The 22,347-nt window shown below is 37.3% G+C and overlaps 1 protein-coding gene across 1 annotated transcript in view; it reads right to left on the reverse strand.

Annotated features, from left to right (window-relative positions):
• Positions 1-3,420: 3,420 nt before the first annotated feature.
• Positions 3,421-22,347, reverse strand: part of rb (adaptor related protein complex 3 subunit ruby) — a 29,032-nt gene continuing 10,105 nt past the window's right edge. Inside the window, 11 exon segments of the mRNA XM_071671016.1 lie at positions 3,421-9,300; positions 11,704-11,843; positions 12,090-13,237; positions 13,717-13,975; positions 14,924-15,144; positions 16,115-16,188; positions 16,953-17,068; positions 18,252-18,329; positions 20,018-20,170; positions 21,328-21,480; positions 21,693-21,839. Of these exon segments, the coding sequence (XP_071527117.1) occupies positions 9,144-9,300; positions 11,704-11,843; positions 12,090-13,237; positions 13,717-13,975; positions 14,924-15,144; positions 16,115-16,188; positions 16,953-17,068; positions 18,252-18,329; positions 20,018-20,170; positions 21,328-21,480; positions 21,693-21,839 (2,646 nt within the window). The 3' untranslated portion in view covers positions 3,421-9,143.

The following is a 22,347-nucleotide window of genomic DNA, read 5'->3' on the forward strand; positions in this document are numbered from 1 at the left end:
TATTTTTGTATTTCTTTCCTTAATGAATAATTTATGCATAAATTCACAGGTGAAAATGGGTTTGAAATTTAAGGCATTAATTGAATTAGTGTTTGTTTTATGATAGGTAAAGGCATTAATTGAATTAGTGTTTGTTTTAGGATAGATGGCTGGCAGCAGCAGAAAGACCAACCCAGGAATGCCTCAGTTTTGACTCTGTGATACCAATGAGATAGAACTTAAGATTTTGTATATGTATATACAAAATCTGTGGGGCCTGGATGTGGAAAGGGAGCTGTGGTTTCGGTGCATTATACATGACAGCTACAGACTGAGTGTGAACGAATGTGGCCTTTGTTGTCTTTTCCTAGCGCTCCCTCATGCACATGCGGGGGGAAGGGGTTGTTATTTCATGTGTGGTGGGGTGGCGATGGGAATGAATAAAGGCAGATAGTATGAATTATGTTCATGTGTATATATGTATATGTCTGTGTGTGTGTATATATGTATACGTTAAGATGTATAGGTATGTATATTTGCATGTGTGGACGTGTATGTATATACATGAATTTATGGTTATATACATATAACACATTATATATATATAACATATACAATATATTGAAGTGTAAAAGTATAGAACTTTTAGTATTCGTATTCTATAATTTCTTATCATTAAGCTGATTACATCCTGCCATGGTTCAAAAGTAAACATCAGTAACCCCATCTCTTTCATGTAACATATCCAAGAAATCATTAATTAGTCATGGTGATATCCACATCTATTAATACATACATACCTTAGCTAGGTAGTGTCAAGAATAGATGATCTCAGACCTTTGAGGGAAAATCTTTGCGTGGCTCCTTTTACTCCAACTTTTAGAAAAAGGTAACATTATTGAGAGGGTTTCCAGCTCACTCTTCTTTGATTATATGCACATAATCAAAAGTAGTTACTCTCAGGACAATACCTCCCATATAATTGACGGATTTAATTCACGTATACTTTAATTTGCATACTTCTTGCAAAAATGAACAATAAGAATTACATTCTAGCTTGGCTACAGATTAACCATGTTAACCTTATGCCAGAAAATTCAGCAACCCATTGATGTGTAATTTGAAACATACATAACTATGTGCAGTTTATCGAAATTGTCAAGCAAGAACATTAAATTAAAGTTTACTTTGTGCACAATTTTTCTCCATAAACACTGACAAATTCACCAATAACACTTATAATGTGACAACTTGATAAGTGAAACAGTTTCATAATGCTGAAAAAATGACATCTACCAATCACACACTGTAACCCCCCATGAATTTAGGCTACATGCAAGCCATCCTGCTCCGTGTCTACGCACCTTGACCAAACACTTTTAACTCCAAAATATGGCATAAAGTATACCCTCCCAAGGCATCATGCTCTTCAATCTGGATGTACACACCTGCACTCTATTCACACTGCACTAGTTTTTCAAAACTTCAACCACTTCAAGTACACCTGTTCCTCAAAAGTATAAGCACTTCTTTCTCTTGCACATGAGTTTACTTTCAAATCGACGACTACTTTCTCACCCACCCACTCTTATGACACAAATATTTTATGCGCAATCTCTGCATCCCAACTGACCAAAAAATCCTTCACTACACCATCCATCTCTTTTTAAGTTTTCTCTGTACACATCTCTCTGATACTTCTTACACTTTTTCACCAACCTATGCCAAGTGTCTGCTACCCACTATAAGTTCACTGATCTGCCATGAGAAGAATATAAGCCTTCTGTAGCCTCCACAAGATAATAGACCAGAATACGTCAGAGAATGCCCTCATCACATCACATCCATTCTCTAGCTGTCATGTCACAGATCCTAACACAGCCCCATCTCCATTAATAGGCAACAAATGCTTTTCCAGGTTATTCCCCATCAGCTTTTGACCAGCACATAAATCTTAATTTACCTTTCCATTAATATTTAGGAAAAAGGGTCACCATTTTTCCCTGGAACAACTGAAATACTACGTAGGGACTGCTGTATACCCTACTATACCTAATCTGTCTCCTGTGATGAAGCATCCCTAACACATATTGAGCAACATCCCACATTTGCTCATATCCTTTCTCTCATGCAGGTGCTATGCACAATAATCACCCACCTCTCTCCATCAACTTTCAATTTTACCCATATTTTTATCGAGGATGTAAGGCATGTGTACGTGTAGGAAGAGAGGAAAGTGATTGGTTCTCAGTGAATGTAGGTTTGCGGCAGGGGTGTGTGATGTCTCCATGGTTGTTTAATTTGTTTATGGATGGGGTTGTTAGGGAGGTAAATGCAAGAGTCTTGGAAAGAGGGGCAAGTATGAGGTCTGTTGGGGATGAGAGAGCTTGGGAAGTGAGTCAGTTGTTGTTCGCTGATGATACAGCGCTGGTGGCGGATTCATGTGAGAAACTGCAGAAGCTGGTGACGGAGTTTGGTAAAGTGTGTGGAAGAAGAAAGTTAAGAGTAAATGTGAATAAGAGCAAGGTTATTAGGTACAGTAGGGTTGAGGGTCAAGTCAATTGGGAGGTGAGTTTGAATGGAGAAAAACTGGAGGAAGTGAAGTGTTTTAGATATCTGGGAGTGGATCTGTCAGCGGATGGAACCATGGAAGCGGAAGTGGATCATAGGGTGGGGGAGGGGGCGAAAATTTTGGGAGCCTTGAAAAATGTGTGGAAGTCGAGAACATTATCCCGGAAAGCAAAGATGGGTATGTTTGAAGGAATAGTAGTTCCAACAATGTTGTATGGTTGCGAGGCGTGGGCTATGGATAGAGTTGTGCGCAGGAGGATGGATGTGCTGGAAATGAGATGTTTGAGGACAATGTGTGGTGTGAGGTGGTTTGATCGAGTAAGTAACGTAAGGGTAAGAGAGATGTGTGGAAATAAAAAGAGCGTGGTTGAGAGAGCAGAAGAGGGTGTTTTGAAATGGTTTGGGCACATGGAGAGAATGAGTGAGGAAAGATTGACCAAGAGGATATATGTGTCGGAGGTGGAGGGAACGAGGAGAAGAGGGAGACCAAATTGGAGGTGGAAAGATGGAGTGAAAAGGATTTTGTGTGATCGGGGCCTGAACATGCAGGAGGGTGAAAGGAGGGCAAGGAATAGAGTGAATTGGAGCGATGTGGTATACAGGGGTTGACGTGCTGTCAGTGGATTGAATCAAGGCATGTGAAGCGTCCGGGGTAAACCATGGAAAGCTGTGTAGGTATGTATATTTGCGTGTGTGGACGTGTGTATGTACATGTGTATGGGGAGGGTTGGGCCATTTCTTTCGTCTGTTTCCTTGCGCTACCTCGCAAACGCGGGAGACAGCGACAAAGTATAAAAAAAAAAAAAAAAAAAAAAAAAAAAAAAAAAAAATCAAAAGTATTACTTAGGACAGACATCCCAAACTGAATGATGTTTATTCACGTAACTTTATTCATACTTGTGCAAAAATGAACAAATAAGAATTACATTACTAGCTTGGCTAACAGATTAACCAGTGTTAACCATGCCAGAAAACTTCAGCAAACACATCTGATGTGTAATTTGAAACATACATATACTATGACAGTTTATAACGAATTGTACAAGCAAGGAAACAATTAAAAATTAAAAGTACTAACTTTGTGCACAATTTTTTTGCTCCATAAAATGACAAAATTCAACACAATAACATTATAATGTGAAATTGATAAGTGAAACAGTTTTCAGTAATGCTGAAAAAATGAACATACCAATCACAGCACTGAACTCCCATGGAAAAAATTTGAGGGATACATGCAACACAATCCTGCTGAGTCGAGGCAGTTGGACCATAACACATTATAGAAACTCCAAAAATGGCAATAAAGTATAACCCTCTCCACAGGCAATCATGGCTCTTCAATCTGGGGATGATGAACAGCACACAGCATCTCTATTCACACATGCACAGATATTTTCAAAACTGTCAAGGCCACTTAAGTACACCTGCTTCCACAGAAATATAAGCACTTACATTTTCTCTTGCACACTGAGTTTACTTATCAAATGAGACTACTTTCTCCATCCCACCACTCTATGAAACAAAATATGTTTATCAGACGTCATAATTCTTCTGGCATCCTAATCTGACCAAAATTCACTTCACTACATCCATCCATCTCTTTTTAAGTTTATCTCTGTACATTCATCTGTATCATCATATACCTTTTTCACCAACCTATGGCCAAGTGTCCTGCAGTACCACTATAAAGTCTACTGAATCTGGCCACAATGAGAAGAAATAAGCCTTTGATAGCTTCATTACAACAAAGTAGCACCAGGAATAGTCAGAGAATGGCCTCATTCACTCACATCCATTCTCTAGCTGTCATGTGCACAGCACCTAACACAGCCCCAAATCCATAACTAGGCCCAACAAAGCTTTCCATGGTTTTCCCCATCAGCTTCATATGACCAGGTTCATTCATAAACTTTAATTTAATCCTGTTTACATTAATATTTAGGAAAAAGGGGTCACCATTTTTTTCCTGGAACCAACTGAAAGTACTAAGTAGGGACTGCCTGTATACATATTATACCTAATCTGCTCTCCTGTGAGGAAGCATCCCAAACATATGAGCAACATCCACATTTGCACATATCCATTCCCTCTGTGCTATGTATAATTCACTAAAACAAAAGCGTAACCACAATGGATTCCTTTGACTGTTAAACATGCCCTGGTTCAACCCAGTGACGGAGTTGACCCACATACACCACATCAACCAAATTCATTCTATCCCGTGCTTGCCTCCTGCCTTCCTGAATTGAACGTTCAGGCTTCTATACACCCAGACATTCATTCAAATCCATTTTTCCATCTCCTCAGTCTTCCCCTCCCACCTGCTCCCTCCATTTCTGACACAGATCCTTGAAGTCTTCTTTCATTCATCTTCATATGTCAGAACCATTTTGGCACGCCCTGATGGGCACTCTCTATCAGATTACACTTATAACATCTTTTCGTGTCATTCTTTACATAATCAACCTTCCTTACACCACATATCATCCACAGGGATTTAATTACCAATAAGTCATCCTCTTCCTTTCTTTTGTATTCAAAGTCTAAAATATATCCATACAACACTGTTGGGACTACTTTACTTTTAAACATACCTTGCATCCTAAAAACTAAAAAATAATTCTAAAGTAATCTATGGAATGCTTCAAGATGAAGAATGAGAATGTACATTAGATAGGATGTTTGTAAATGGATAAAATGACTGATCATGAAAAAAGAAATTATATGCAATCCTGCAAAGAATAGCCATTTCAGCTGCAAATTTTACCCCACTTATAATTACAAAATGACTATCAACCTTAAAGGTTGATTTTTCCATTTCATAGAGAAAAAACCTACTCTTATACTGTCCTGTAACAGTAGTCAAACTTTCTTGTTGCCTAAACAAAGAAACATGGCCCACTATATTGCATCTTAAAATGGGAAAAGTTATATGAATGAATCAATTTGAACACTATGAAATTTTGTGGCAATAAAGAATATCAAACTACCAAACTTAAAGCCCTAGTCTATGTGGCTTGTAAATATTAAATATGCATCACATTTAACAATGCACTCCTTTGCAAGCAATGAATTTATACCCCATACTCTCTCTCACCCATTTCCCCTTTAGAGTACTTTAACCATGAGAATGAAATCTGAGCAGTAAAGTACTTTATTGCAAAGGTAGTGTGCAAGGGTATGGAGTAAGAGAAAGGACTGATATAATTTCATATCAAAAGAAAACTATGAAAAATCATAATTTTGTATAAGCTTTTTAATCAACATATTTTGCTATGCAGTTGTAATGACACAAAAGTGGGAACAATTTTCTGTACATACCTCCAGTCAAATTTAAGTGAAACAATTTCTGAGGAATGAAAGCATTTTTCTACTGTTAGTAATATTTCAAGGGTATATGAGAAGTCACTTGCTTTATATGGGGTTAAAATATCATCCCATCTCTTGAAACATAATGCATCTATGATGATTCATCCCCTTCAAACATCATAAAACAAAGGTTGGTAAATGCTTGTTCACAGTACTTGACTACCATACAGTAACTAATCCAGGTTCATAACATTACAACATTGAGATGAGATGGTGCCAAGTGATCACTCGCTCACTTTGATTCACCTTTCACTGGTATCTGTGCCTCAGGCCCATTACTGTATTAAAAAAAAAAAAAAACTCATAAAAGAAAAAAAATACTATAGTGGAGGGCTCTATCCATGGTAACTGTTTTCATCCTTCAAAACTTACATTTCTCACCTACAGAGGGAGACCTATGAGCACTTAGGAGCATACCTGCATGAAGGAGGAGAAACTAGAAAAAGTCCTTTGAAAATTCAAAAAAGGACCTATTCTGATAACAAATAATTGCTGTTTTGGTCAGTCTATTTCTGTTGGCTGCATACTCACAGCCAAACAAGGTTAGCCCACTATATCTGAACCAGGCTATTATTCAAGAGTGGTATTTGTCAAATGCCAAAGACCTTTTTTATAATCATGATCAACGAAACGTTCCTTAAGAAAGTCTCGTTAGAGGCCATTATCCTTCTATCATGGGCTCTAGAATAGAGACCTGATTGTGAATGAATAACCAACTTCTTTACCCATCTAGGATGTACCTTGCTGATAAAGAACAAACAAAAAGTATGATTAATTGTTCTGCGAGACCAAGAAAATCTTAGCAAAGTCCTGGCTGGACATAAAGGATGATGTCCTTAGAAATAATCCAGGACTGGATTAATATAAAATTATTCCTAAAGTTAACAATCTCCAGTGAAGTTCACAAGTTTTGGTGACTTTTGCCATGGTCACCCCCTTCAGGGAGTTGCCTGAAGGAACAAGCATCAGAGATACGGATAGATCAATAATCACATTTTCTTCAAGAAATTTTTATTCAGATTAATCTTACCCAATAACAACACCCTTCATACTTCAGCAGATTCAAATGATTTATGTTATTCGCCAATGATACAGCTCTAGTAGCTGATTCGAGTGAGAAACTGCAGAAGTTGGCAAGTGAGTTTGGAAAAATGTGTGAAAGGACAAAGTTGAGATAAAATGTGAATAAGAACAAGGTTATTAGGTTCAGTAGGGTTGAGGGACAAGTTAATTGAGATGTAAGTCTGAATGGAGAAAGTGAAGTGTTTTAGATGTCTGGGAGTGGACTTAGCAGCGGATGGAACCATGGAAGTGGAAGCAAGTCACAGGGTGGAGGATGGGGTGAAGGTTCTGAGAGCAATGAAGAATGTGTGGAAGGAGAGAACATTATCTTGGAGAGCAAAAATGGGTATGTTTGAAGGAACAGTAGTTCCAACAATGTTATATGGTTGCAAGGCATGGGCTATAGATAGGGTTGTACAAAGGAGGGTGGATGTGTTGGAAATTAAATGTCTTAGGACAATATGTGGTGCAAGGTGGTTTGATTGAGTAAGAAATGAAAGGGAAAGAGAAATGTGTGGAAGTAAAAAGAGTGTTGATGAGAGAGCAGAAGAGTGTTTAAATGGTTTGGACATATGGAGAGAATGAATGAGGAAAAATTGACAAAGAGGATATAAGTGTCAGAAGTGGAGGGAACAAGGAGAAGTAGGGACCAAATTGGAGTTGGAGGGATGGAGTGAAAAAGATTTTGAGTGATTGCAGCCTGAACATACAGGAGGGGAGTGCAAGGAATAGGGATTTGGAATGAAGAGGTAAACCGGGGTCGACATGCTATCAATGGACTGACCCAGGGAACATGAAGCTGTGGTTTCAGTGCATTATAAATGGCAGCTAGAGACTGAGTGTGAATGAATGTGGCCTTTGGTGTCTTTTCCTAGCGCTACCTCGCGTACATGCGGGGGAAGGGGGTTGTTATTTCATGTGTGGCGGGGAGGCGATGGGAATGAATAAAGGCAGACAGTATGAATTATGTACATGTGTATATATGTATATGGCTGTGTGTATATATATATGTATGTATATATATATATATATATATATATATATATATATATATATATATATATATATATATATATATATATTTTTTTTTTTTTTCTTAATTTTCCAAAAGAAGGAACAGAGAAGGGGGCCATGTGAGGATATTCCTTCAAAGGCCCAGTCCTCTGTTCTTAACGCTACCTTGCTAATGCGGGAAATGGCGAACAGTATGAAAGAAAGATATATATATATATATATATATATATATATATATATATATATATATATATATATACACGTTGAGATGTATAAGTACGTACATATGTGTGTGAGGACGAGTATGTATATACATGTGTATGTGGGTGGGTTGGGCCATTCTTTCTTCTGTTTCCTTGCGCTACCTCGCTAACGCGGGAGACAGCAACAAAGCAAAACAAAGATAAATAAATATATACACATACATGTACCTATATATATCAACATATACATATAGATACATATACATATCTACATATATACATATTCATACTTGCTTGCCTTCATCCATTCCCAGCACCACCCTACTCCACAGGAAACAGCATTGCCAACCCCCATATATATTCGCCATTTCCCATGTCAGTGTGGTAGCATCAAGAACAGATGGCAGAGCCTTAGCGGAAAAAATCCCCACTTGGCCCCCTTCTCTGTTCCCTCTTTTGGAAAAGTAAAACAGGGAGGATTTCCAGCTCCGCTTGCACTCCTTTTAGTCACCTACAACACGCTGGGAATACTTGAGCAGTGTCCTTTCTTTCCTATCCCTTGGCGCTACCTTGCTGACACGGGAAACAGCGATTAAGTACAATAATTATAATGATGACAATAATTTCTTTTACTTCCTTTGGGGGTGGGTAAACTGGTGTATTAATCCCCTCCCAACAAAGTGCTCAAGGGATTCTGTCTTTAAGTGAGAAAAGTTAAAAAAAAAAGTCTAACATCCAATACCAAACTTAGCACCATGACAGGTTTCCGAGTTTCATTTCAGACTGGATATAACAAAAATGAACGTTCATTTCAATTTGTCACCATAATATGAGTTAGAATCCTAGGTTCTGTTTCAAGAATTTTTTTTATCCTAGTCATGCATTTATTTACTAATCTTATCACTACTTTATTTAACAACTGATAGTAAATTTAAGTTTCATGGATTAATCTCTTTTGAGGGCAGACTGAATTTCTTTAAGAAGCATGGAAGATATAACCATTTTTTCACAGTTTACAGTAACAGTAGATGCTTGTCCATCATCTGGTAGTGATACAGACACCAAAACTAATGCTTTCCCTGAGGCAGTCTGGCCACCAAATCTGTGAAAAAACAAGTTTACATGAATAACCTGTAAATGTGAGCTGAATATGTTTGTGCGCAAGTGGTAATATTACGTGGAAGGAAGAGTAAGTGAGAAATAGAGAAGACTCAACTATGTATGACTTGGCTATTTAGCACAATATGAAATTTTACATTTTTTATGCCTAACTGCATTCCTACCTCAGCAAGGTAGCTTCAGGAACAAATGTACAATGGCTTCATTTACACTCATTCAGACTATGACTCTGTTGTTCATAATGTAGATTTTTTCAATATCATTCTTCATGCAGAGGTTTCTTGTTACTCCTGTGACAGACAGTAAAATGACAAACTTGTTATCATAGTATACCCTTACAGGTGCCTGTGCAATAAGCATGTCAAAAAGAACCAAAATGAAAATAATAATCCTGCAAAAGCTACCAGCCGTTCAATGTACACGTGACAGTCTCTCAAGTAGCTATTTACTTAAACACTTAAAGGAAAAGAGTTGTGGGAGAGAAGTAAAAAATTCTTGCGACTTTTCTGAAGGCCCAAACTAAGGTACGAACACTTCACAACTTCAACTGGGGCATTTTTGTATACCTGATGTAGTTTCTATTTGTATGTAATTCAAAGGTATATAAAGATATGCTATATAAAGCATTTCATAAACATTTAGTTGTAGTATTTACCCAAAATTCCTCCTCCTTTCTACATCTTATGAATGTAATATATAAACCTTTCTTGAACTTATTTTAAAAAAAGTCAACTGCTTCATGAAGTTTGGCTTCTCCTACATTACTTTCTCCTGGGTACATTATACACATTATTTCTTGCAGGTGATGAAACTCTTCTGTTCCACTATAAAAACTGAACTACTTTTATGTAGATATGTACTGAATGTGGGAGGCAAGTTGTTAGAAGCAGTGAAAAGTTTTTATCGAGGATGTAAGGCATGTGTATGTGTAGGAAGAGAGGAAAGTGATTGGTTCTCAGTGAATGTAGGTTTGCGGCAGGGGTGTGTGATGTCTCCATGGTTGTTTAATTTGTTTATGGATGGGGTTGTTATGGAGGTAAATGCAAGAGTTTTGGAAAGAGGGGCAAGTATGAAGTCTGTTGGGGATGAGAGAGCTTGGGAAGTGAGTCAGTTGTTGTTCGCTGATGATACAGCGCTGGTGGCTGATTCATGTGAGAAACTGCAGAAGCTGGTGACTGAGTTTGGTAAAGTGTGTGGAAGAAGAAAGTTAAGAGTAAATGTGAATAAGAGCAAGGTTATTAGGTACAGTAGGGGTGAGGGTCAAGTCAATTGGGAGGTGAGTTTGAATGGAGAAAAACTGGAGGAAGTAAAATGTTTTAGATATCTGGGAGTGGATCTGTCAGCGGATGGAACCATGGAAGCGGAAGTGGATCATAGGGTGGGGGAGGGGGCGAAAATTTTGGGAGCCTTGAAAAATGTGTGGAAGTCGAGAACATTATCTCGGAAAGCAAAAATGGGTATGTTTGAAGGAATAGTGGTTCCAACAATGTTGTATGGTTGCGAGGCGTGGGCTATGGATAGAGATGTGCGCAGGAGGATGGATGTGCTGGAAATGAGATGTTTGAGGACAATGTGTGGTGTGAGGTGGTTTGATCGAGTAAGTAACGTAAGGGTAAGAGAGATGTGTGGAAATAAAAAGAGCGTGGTTGAGAGAGCAGAAGAGGGTGTTTTGATGTATGTGCTTATCTAATTTTAACCCCTAATTCATGCTGTTTCTTTATGGTTCTTCACTTTCACTATTACTGTCATCATCACTGTCTTCACTGGAGTTCAAAAACCAGTGGCATACTCTTCATCAATCATTTAGCTGACCATAAAAGCTTCATCAGTGCAGTTCACTATGTTATGTATTCTATATAGGGTTACAACTTTCCTCCATGCACCATTACATTGAGAACTAACGCTTGGAAACTTGATGTATGCATATATCATAAAGGAAGAGTAAGGGCAGAAATCACAGAAATGAGGAGAAATACTTGATAAAGCCACAGAGCATTAATACCGTGAATTCAAATGGGAAAAACAATGATGAAGCAGTGGCATGGGTTATGGCAGCACATGGAAAGTGGAACTGCATTCTTCATAAACTCTTACATCTTCTTGATTATCTTTTGGATTATGGGTTCCTGGATATGAGATCTATTGCAATTAGTGAGTTCAAATATTCCCCTGCTCAAATTCATATGGGTTCTGTATGGAAACAAGCCACATGAGGACCCTTTCTTTCCTCACAAAACAAAGCTGTGAAATTCACTTCCCTTTCATTTTCTGATTTGTCACAAAGCCATAGTGTGAATCATGTACCTCAGCAAGTTATATTCTTGTGAGGGTACTTTTCCACTCACCTGACAGATATGACATATCATAAAAACAAAATAACACTTACTTCAAAATGCTGTTGCTCGAACACTGAACCTGAAGGAGGTTGGCAGTCTCATAAAGTCGGTCCACCAGGCACCCAACTTCTTTGTTGCCACTTGAGAGATTCACCTGGCCACTCAGTTCATTCATTCCCCGCAGCTTACTCTGTAATATTCACAGTGATGAATATTGCCATGAAAACACTGGTGCTTTTCATCTGAAGGTTTGAAGGATAACTACAGTGTAAAACTAATAAGTAAAATCAACTGGAACTTCACTCTTATTGCCTAACCGCTCAAATTTAACAAAAAAATATACAGCTAGAATTTCTTCAAAATTATTAAAATTGAATTCAGCATCAAGATTTTGTATCTGCTCATTCAATATACATAACTAAAAAATGTCACCTACCTGGTTGTGATTAAAATCAGCTTCATTCATTGCTAATGGCATCAACAATTCTCCGATTGGTGCTGTGATACTAATGCTGAAAGTTCGACCCCCTGCTACCAAATCAAAAACTGCTGGTTGAGTGGTATCATTGAAATCCACCCCTAGAGTCCCATAGAGAGTAGTATCAGGACTCAAGACAGCAATACCTGCAAACTCATGAAGTGACATTCCTGGTGCAAGCTTCTTACTTCCAACATTGATATCCCGAATCTCCTCACTGCTGCTGTTAGTGAATGAAAGTTCAACTGATGTCATGCGGGGGGAATACAAATGTGGAGAGCGTGTGAAACGGCATGCTAATGATAAACCCCCACCACTAAGTCTGTTCAACAACTCTTGTGTAGCTGTGGGTATATATTTGGCAGATGCAGGTTGAATAGAAGCACCTGGGGGTAGTGGTTGAACAGGTTGAGATGATGGTGAGGGTGTCAAAAGTCCACCAAGTGAAGGAGTAAGAAGTGGGGTGTCCATAGTAGGTGGCGTGTCATCCAATTCCAAAAGAAGATCCAAGTTACTACGATCGCCTTTCCCTTGTGTTACCTCACTTTTTTGTTTCTGATCATTGGCTGTTTTCTTCTTTTTTGCATCCTCGTCAGAAGTCTCAGAATTTTCCGATTCCTCATCACTTGATGACTCACTGCTTGATGAGGATGAGGAAGATGAATCAGTATCCTCACTGCCAGATGACTCTGATGCTTCATGTTTCTCTGAATGCTTCTTCCCACCACTACTCATTTTCCTCTTAATTCTTGGCTTCTTCTCTTCATCCTCACTCTCAGATCCATTATCCTCATCACTGCTGCTGTCTGAACTGTCACTTCCACTACTATCACTGTCACTCTCACTCTCACTACTGCTGTCAGTTGCTTCATCTTCACTCTCATCTTCAGGAGAACTTTCATCAGAGTAAAATGACTTGACCCTCTGGGGCTTGTTCTTCTGGTGAGAAGGTCTGTGGTGATTCTCAGGTGTAAACGATACAGGAACCTCCACACAACGTACACTGGGGTCCGGAGCCTCTTCTGGGAATGCCGGAAGGTCCTGATATCCTGTTGCTCGTGCATTGATAAGGTGAGACAGGGTACTTAGCTGAAACTGGTCACGATCTGAAAGTGAAAATGCACTGCATAATATGAAGACTGCACTTATTATCTGAATATCTAGAGCAAGTGGAGCAGTCAAGGGAAACCATGGAAAGGTCTGTGAGGCTTGGCTATGGACGGAGAGGGGTGCATTATACATGAAAGCTAAAGAGTAGATGTGAGAAAATGAGGCCATTCTTCATCTGTTCCTTGCGTTACCTTGCTAAGGCATGAAACAGCAAACAAGTGTGAAAAAAGAAACTTCCTGAATATAGAAAGGTATGTGAGATGACTTGAATGTCGTCATTTCTTTTTACTATATAAGTTTGAATTATATCTTTGAATCATTACAAATCATGTCTACAAGTAATCTGTCTTTTCCCAATCCAACTTGTTCATGTAATAATGAATGAATAATAACAAAATTTATCAGGGGAACCTTCATTTAAAACATTAATTGAAAAATAACACCAAATGGTTCTACTAACACTAGCAACACAAACCTTTGAAACTAGATTGTTGCACTGGAGGAGGCTTAGTGGCTAAGAATATTTTCTTAGCATGCTTTGCAAGTTTATTATCTTCATGGCCTTGAGGAGGGAAGACTAAAGCTCTTGTGAGACGAGCACGATCACGAATGTCGTAGTTGGTGTCATACTTTGCCATATTATACACATACTGACAGAGAAGGCGAGTCTGCTTGAGGTTTGTTAAATATAGTTTCGTTGCTAAAGTTAAGATTTGCAGTTTCACAATGTCCTCCTGTAAAGATATTTGCATTAAAGTACATAATGAGCTCAATAATCCAAATCAAAGTCACAGGAAAAGCATTAGTTCAAACTAATATTTAACCCCCAGATCCCTCACCCATACTTTCACAAGACAAACACAACATAAGAGAATGTGGTAAACGTGGACAATGTACAGAACTTTAAAAGGCTGCATCATCCAGAATGCTCACGAGATGAGTCCCAACTCTAATTCCCACCCTATAAAGTAAAAACAGGCAATTACAAAATGATAATATATGAAACCCATTCAAAAGAAAGAAAAATATCTATCTTGTATGAGATACAGGAAACAAAAGCCAGGTAAGACAAAAACCAAAAAGGGTATGTGACAGCATGATATTACTTTAACATCTTAAAAAGAGAGGGTCATAGAAAATATCATACAAACTTTGAGGTAAATGCTATAGATAAAACAATTTTTTTCTATAATCATAGATGAACTGTAAATTATAAAGAATAATATCATACTCAAAACTGATGGATAACACCGGCATGGATTAAGAAATGTTTAAAGAAATTTATAACTTTTCACTGACAAATATTCTAGAATGTGGATCTTTGTGAGAACCTGGTGTTACTCCGGGACCACTTTCCTATGAGCACCTGCAATTCCAATCCTGTATTACTTCCAGTAGCAGGGATATGATGAACTCCTTTGGCATGAGAAGTTCTCTGATAAGTCTATTCTCCCTTTCATCAACAGGCAATGATACAACCTTGCCAAAGGTGACTTTTTACTCACATTGTAACTAAAGGGAGACCAAGTCCAGTAACATCTTACAGTCAATTCAAGGACATATATAAATACCATACCCACATGAGAGAAAAATAACAGCAAATGTACTGACATATCTAAATTGTTGAAAAGTTTACAAAAAGCAATGTAATCTCAAAAGAAAAAAAACATGAAATAAATTACCTCATATACAAAAGTTTTGGCCATTTTACGAAGAACATCAGGGGCAATCTTGGGCACTTTGTCACAGTACTCCCCAAGAAGCCACAATATACTAGCCCGTGCCATGGCAATCTTGATATTGTCCATCAGCCGAGCCATGTGGCTAATAATATCTTTATGACCCACTGTCTCACTCTGCAGAAGTTTTCGAATAACCACCACACTCTCCCCAACAACAGATTCTGAGTGAAGAAATATCCCTTTGAAAACCTCATATTCTTTCAGCATATTTACAATAAAATATTATAAAATGAAAGTTCTGAGTTAAAGCCACACAATTTTGTATAAAATACAGTGCATGCAAGAGAAAAATTCAGAATATGAGATCTTTACCAATTATCAATATCATTGTTATCTTTACCTGAGAAAATTATATTCAAATTGATATCAAACTTATATCAATGTTACCAAAATAATTTGTAATTGGATACAATACAGTATAACATATTTCTGTTGATATACATAAAATTATAAAATTCAGGTGTGAATGAGAAAATGTATTTACATGGGACAGCATAAAAATACATGCAATTACTTACAGGACTGTAATTCAACAAAGTAAATCTTTATTTTGCAATCATAATTATGTTTATAGTATAAGCATACAGGATGCCCCTAATCAAAATTGTTCTGAATAATGTTGTTTCACAGTTACATCACTGAACAAATATAACTAGTCCTTGATATACATTGCTATCAGAGTGAGTGTGTGTGGCTGTGGGTGAAGGGGCACTGGAAATCCTTCCCTCCGGTATCATCACTTTCCAAAAGAAGGAACACAGGAAGGAACTAAAGGAGCATTTTTTTTCTCAAAGGTTTAGCTGTCTATTTCTGGTATTACCTCGCCAAGATGGGGAACAGCAACGCAACATAATAATATAAATATACACAAAAATAAAAAAGGTTTGTGACAGAACATCAGAATCAAATAACAGTTGGACAAACTGAATATTACAGGAGAAAAGTAATCAAAATTAGTTCTAAGAATTTACATCAAAAGATCCTATAATTGAATTAAATGAAAATTTTATAATACCACATAACTGAAGACTGGATGACTGTGAAATAAAGGCAGTCCCTTCATAAGAATGGTTTTACCTAAAAAGCTTGCAACTAAGGTGGGTGGTGTACTTTCAAAAAGCAGTGACTTACCATCTCTGTTTGATAGAAGTGTGACAAGCCCACTCAAACATGTATCTGTCACCTCTCTGATGTTGGATGCACATCTGATAAAAGACAAACTCTTATTATTGCCACTAATGTTTATCTATAATGTTTGTCAGTTCCTGCACTATCATTCAAAATCACCAAGTAAGAATAACCATATCCCACTGGCTTCCACATATACATGCATAAACTCACATTTTTATGCCTAAATACATTTCCCATCTTAGCAAGGTAGCATCAGGAGCAAAGAACATCTTAATTTGTCCACCTTCATACTCTAGCTATCATGTAAAATGTACTGATACCAGGACCTAACCTCCACAGCCAAGCTCCACAAACCATTGCATGGTTTAAGTTGACTACTTCATATGCCCTGGTTCAGACCATTAACTTCCCTAGTCCTGTGTGAAGTGTAGCCTTGATGCTGGAGAAACCCTGTTTAATCAATATGAGAAATAGCAACTTTTTCTGTGAATAATGGTTACTGCCATACTCAAATAAAAAACATAAAAATATTTTCTAAACAACACATACACTGAACTATGCAAAAATGTACCTAAATCATAATAAATGTTAAACAATAAACAAATCACAAAACTTCTCTAAGATTATTACATAAATGTAATACCAAGAGTGATATTCAGAGAGAGACACACAAAAGTATCATACCTATGAAACAAGGATGTAGTCCCCAAAGATGCTGTCTATGACCTTATATATATCAATTTGCACAATGAATTTGTCAAAAACATGGTCATCTACAAAATATATCAACAACCAAGAAGAGTTAATAAATGTGCAAATGGGACTGAAATATACTTACCTTCCTATTGCTTGGATGGTTGCGGCCACAAACTCTTTATCTGATGACCCTATGTAAGTCTGGAACTCTCGTAGAATGACAGATATATTGGTGTCTGTAGCTAAGTTGGTTAAGACCTACAGAGCAAAGACAAGCAGCTTAACAAGAAATATAAAATTATAATATATATTCTTAAATATCAATAACAGCAACAAGTGACAAAGTGAAATACTATTCAAATTATTCCTGAAAAAGCAATATGAGATTGTTCCTTCACTTACACTACATGTCACACAAACACAAGACTATGACACTAATTCATCAGCTACAGGACTCTCTCCAGTAATGAGCTAAGTCAGTCTGAAACTGATACAAGAAACACTCACTATCTCTAACCAGCATTCCAGCTCTAAGAACACTAAAAACAATAGCAAGCCCAACTACCAGTATCCAATTAGCTTGTTCTTCAGTTATAACTGCAACTGTGAAGCCATAATCAATTTCTACTTTCTTTTTCTTCAACTTTTTTCTTTAACCTAAGATGGCATTGATTTGAGCATATCATTTGTCCATAATTGTCCATGACATGTTAACCACTACAAGAAAAAAAAATGTGTTGGAAAAGTTCTAAGTGAAATCTCTCAGACTGCAACAGTGATCTGCATTTCACAATAAATTGCTCTAGTAACCATATCTTTACAAAATAATTAAGAATATGACTACTAATCAGTGCATTCAGCTTATTCCCTTCCCTCACCATCAGCCAGTTAGTACAGAAGATGACTATTTTGTTAGGCAATTTGATATCCTACTTCTGTTAATACCCTGCCTATCAGGTTACAAGCATGTCTATGGCTTAGTTTACATTAGGTACAGATGAAAAATTCTAGCACAGTACATTTAACCATTTCATATAAAAAAAATCATGCATTCTAATGTTCCTCTTAATATAAATATTTTATTTACACACAGCCGTCCAATATATCAAGGTAAACAGCACTCTCTCTTAAGAAATTCTAGTAACTGCTATTATAGTATCAACTGTGACAGGCCATATGCAGACAGAAAATTATCTCTATCTCTACCTATCTAATCTTTCCTCCTAACATACCCAAACATGAACATAATATCTTCTCAATCAACATGGTTAAAAACATTTATCTTTTCTCCTCTTGGTTAAAAACATTTATCTTTTCTCCTCTAACTAATTATAATCAGCTAAATGTAAAAAGTATATCCTCACAATCTACAATAACTGAAAAAATGAAATGGTAACACATTAAAGGCATATTGCATAATTACAAAAATATGCATATTTACCTCCAATTTCAGTGCCTTGATGTGTGTTGGATCACTTGAACGGACAAAGAAGCTTTTCAAATATGGTTCAAACATGTCCTGTGTAAGCAGAAAAGGATAACAGCTGAGGATAATAACTGAAAATGATGCTGATGATACTACCCTTGTCAGTCTCCCAAACTGAGGCTTACAATATCTAAATGGCATCTCAAAGTTTGTACTGGGGTACTATCACAAAAACAAAAATATGGTAAATATTCGGAAAACCACATTTTTGTTACTCTTATGTGATGACATATCTTTAATCAGCATACCGAGATCAAGAAATTTGCACCTTTGCCCATCTAGTAATCTTTAAAGTTGCAAGACATTTAACATCTGTGTATTCATAGTGATTCTACGGTTCTGCAAAACAATAACCTTATCTATAAGACATACCAGTTAATGACTTGAATACACAGCAAAAAAAATCAATGATTTTTAAGAAGCATTATCTCTTAATGGTTTCCAAAATTTATTATCATTATCATCATTATTATCATTATTATACTTGATCACCGTTTCCCACATCAGAGAGGTAGTGCCAGGAAACAGACGAAGAATGGCCCATCCACTCATGCATATATATAAAAGGCGTGCAAGGAATAGAGTGAATTGGAATGTGTGATATACCGGGGTCGACGTGCTGTCTATGGATTGAACCAGGGCATGTGAAGCGTCTGGGGTAAACCATGGAAAGTTTTGTGGGGCCTGGATGTGGAAAAGGAGCTGTGGTTTCGGTGCATTACACATGACAGCTAGACACTGTGTCAACAAATGTCGCCTTTGTTGTCCTTTCCTAGTGCTACCTCGCACGTGGGAGGGGGTGGGTGTTATTTCATTTGTGGCGGGGTGACGATGGGAATGGATGAAGGCAGCAAGTACGAATATGTACATGTGTCTATATGTATATGTCTGTGTATTCTGTGTATGTATATGCGTGTATACATTGAATGTATGGGTATGTATATGGGCGTATGTGGGTGTGTATGAATATACATGTGTACATGGGTGGGTTGGGCCATTCTTTCGTAAGTTTCTTTGCGCTACCTCGCTAACGTGGGAGACAGCGTCAAAGTATAACAAAAAAGAAAATAAAATATATATATGTGTGTGTATGTGAGTATATGTATATACTGTATATATGCTTATGTGAGTGGATGTGTCTTTCTTCATCTGTTTCCTGGTGCTATGTCGCTGACACAGGAAACGGCAGTCAAATATGAAAAGAAATCCACAATGTACTTAAAACTCATTAGAAACTACAATATTTATGAACAATGCATAAAAAATACGAAATACAACAAACAGGAGTACACAACAGCTTACAACATTAATGTGAAGGAATTCATAATTGTTACTATTCGAAGCAAATAATGCACTAAATTTCTAAGATCTCAGGAATATCTCAGAACAATCATATCTATTTCATTTAAACCAAATTCAAACAGTAAAAGCTTATGAATGAAAAAATGTCCATGGGATATACTGTCATCTATATATATGGCAAACTTTTTCTCTAATACGATAAAAAGATAAAACTTCTCCAATACCAATGTAGTCTAAGAATGATATGCCCTTGATGAAATGGATCTATAAATGAGAAGAACATGTCCAAAAAAACTATTACAGGATATGAAATTTTCACATACTACCATGTCCTAATACATGCTGCAATATAGTCTTAAAAAACAAATTTAATCTTATTCAACAACATAATGCTGTATATGGCTTTTATAGGTCCATACCTTCCGTCGTGTAGACATTGAAGCAATATTGGTAAGGACAACTGCCTGAATCTCTCGATGAGAGCGTAAAAGTCTCACCAGAGCCCTTGCCACCAGTGAAACTTCCGAACGGGGGGCAATGTGCTGGTACAGCTGAGCCACAGCCAGTACTACCTGTGAATTAAATTTTGGATGATAAAATTACACATGACAGCTAGAGACTAAGTGTGAACGAATGTGGCCTTTGTTATCTTTTCCTAGGGCTACCTCATAAGCACGTGGGGGGAAGGGGGTGCCACTTCATGTGCGGCGGGGTGGCAAAGAGAATGGATGAAGGCAGCAAGTATGAATACGTACATGCGTGTATATATGTATTTGTCTGTGTATGTATATGTATGTATATGTTGAAATGTATGGGTATGTATATGTGCATGTGTGGGCGTTTATGTATATATATGTGTATGTGGGTGGGTTGGGCCATTCTTTCGTGTTTCCTTGCGCTACCTCGCTAACGCGGGAGACAGCGACATAGTATAATAAAAAATAATATTAATTCCACAAAAATTCTGCAAGATAACTTGGATTCCAGTTTAGCTGGATAAGCTAAGCAAGCTAAGCAATTGCAAAGTAGAGGTGAAAGGGAACAGATACAGGTAAGCCCATATGTTCAGTGGAAGTTCACAGTGAAAGAGATCACTTGAGACTGTAATGGTATTTGGATGAATGTAAAGAAATGTCCTAAATCAAATGCCAGAGGAATATACATGGTATTAGGAGGCTTGATTGTGGTATTAAGCAGAGTACGTTTGAGAAAACTGATCTATGGTCAGCTGAAATGTTTTGGACAAAGAGGAGGATGAGTGAAGTGAGACTAACTTGGAGGATATATGCATTAAAAGAGCAGGAAGCAAGAAGGAGAGCAAGACTGAGGATGAGATGGAAGGATGGAGTGGAATATGCCTGAACTTGCACGAGGATATGAGGTATGCATGGGATTGACCAAACTGGAGTAATGTAGTACACAAGAGGGCAACGTGCTGTCAATGGGGCTGAAATAGAAACCACAGAAAGTTTTGTCAGGCTTGGCTGTGGATAATGGGGTCTAAGGTTCAGTGTATTATACATGACACCTAAAGAGTGGATGCAAATAACTGAGTGCTGTTTCCCTATCTGTTCCAGGTACTACTGCACTAATGAGGGAAATGGTGAATAAGTATGAAAAAAATCTACTTATGCTATATAATTCAGATGATAGAAGGAAATTACTGAGGAAGAGAGACAAAAAAATAAACATATTCATAAAAAGTTTATGGGTCACACTGCTAACTTACAGCAGCATTGCGGCTCTGAAGTAGTGGCTTGGCATTCCGAAGCAAAAGTCGATGGTCAGGATCCATAGGTTTGGGTCTTTTTGCAAGAACCTCCTGATCTTCTGTCTCCTCTTCATCTTCATAAAAAGGTTTCTCCTTGTCATCAACTTCTTCCTACAAGGTAAGGAAATTCATTGTAAAGAAAAAAAACACATCTTACATGACAATGAAATATTAAAAGTCATCAAAGACTTACCATACAAAACTGTATTATTTCAATATCATTTCATATAATAAATTTTTCTTGAAAAACTTTCTTACAACAAATCAAAATATAGTAACATGGGTAAAAACTAATAAGCACAATGTACAGCACCAGTACTTACTCCAGCATTAGGGTCAATAAACTGAGTGCGAGCATATCGTGTCAACATATTAATGATAATGACCTGGCCCCATTCTTCAACATCCACAAGCAGGTTGCAAAGTTTTCGGTAATTCTTGTGAATTAAGTCGATCCTTTCTGGACAAACCTGTGAATACCAGTGTTGAGTTAAAAAGTTGCCTCCGAAATCTTGTAGAACATGGTCAGAGCAGTACATACTTTCAAATTTGCCCACATGCTTCCAGATGGGTACTTAAACTACTATTTCTTGGTAATTTTAAACCACCTAACTTAACTGCACACTACACTTAAATTGCCAAGTATCAAGGGCTAGCCATTGATGGTCAACACATTAAAACATGTTAGTTAAACCATCCCAAACTAATCCAATCAAAAGTCAAGCACAGCACACGTCAAGGTTTGCAGCTTAGAGCTTACTTTAGATCAGTAAACTAACAAGCTACAACTACTCTTAAAAAGAACTGGGATAAAATGACTGAACAGCAGATGAATGTTTCCTTCAAACCTTATCTTCTCAAAGTACAAAACAGGTCTATCAACAAAAACTTACCTGTACTCAACCAATCTAAAAATGGTTAATTATCTAGGGAGCAGCTACATCAATGAGATGGCACACAATAGCACTATTGATGTTA

Source organism: Panulirus ornatus, chromosome 16, assembly GCF_036320965.1.
Source record: "Panulirus ornatus isolate Po-2019 chromosome 16, ASM3632096v1, whole genome shotgun sequence".
NCBI lineage: Eukaryota > Metazoa > Arthropoda > Malacostraca > Decapoda > Palinuridae > Panulirus > Panulirus ornatus.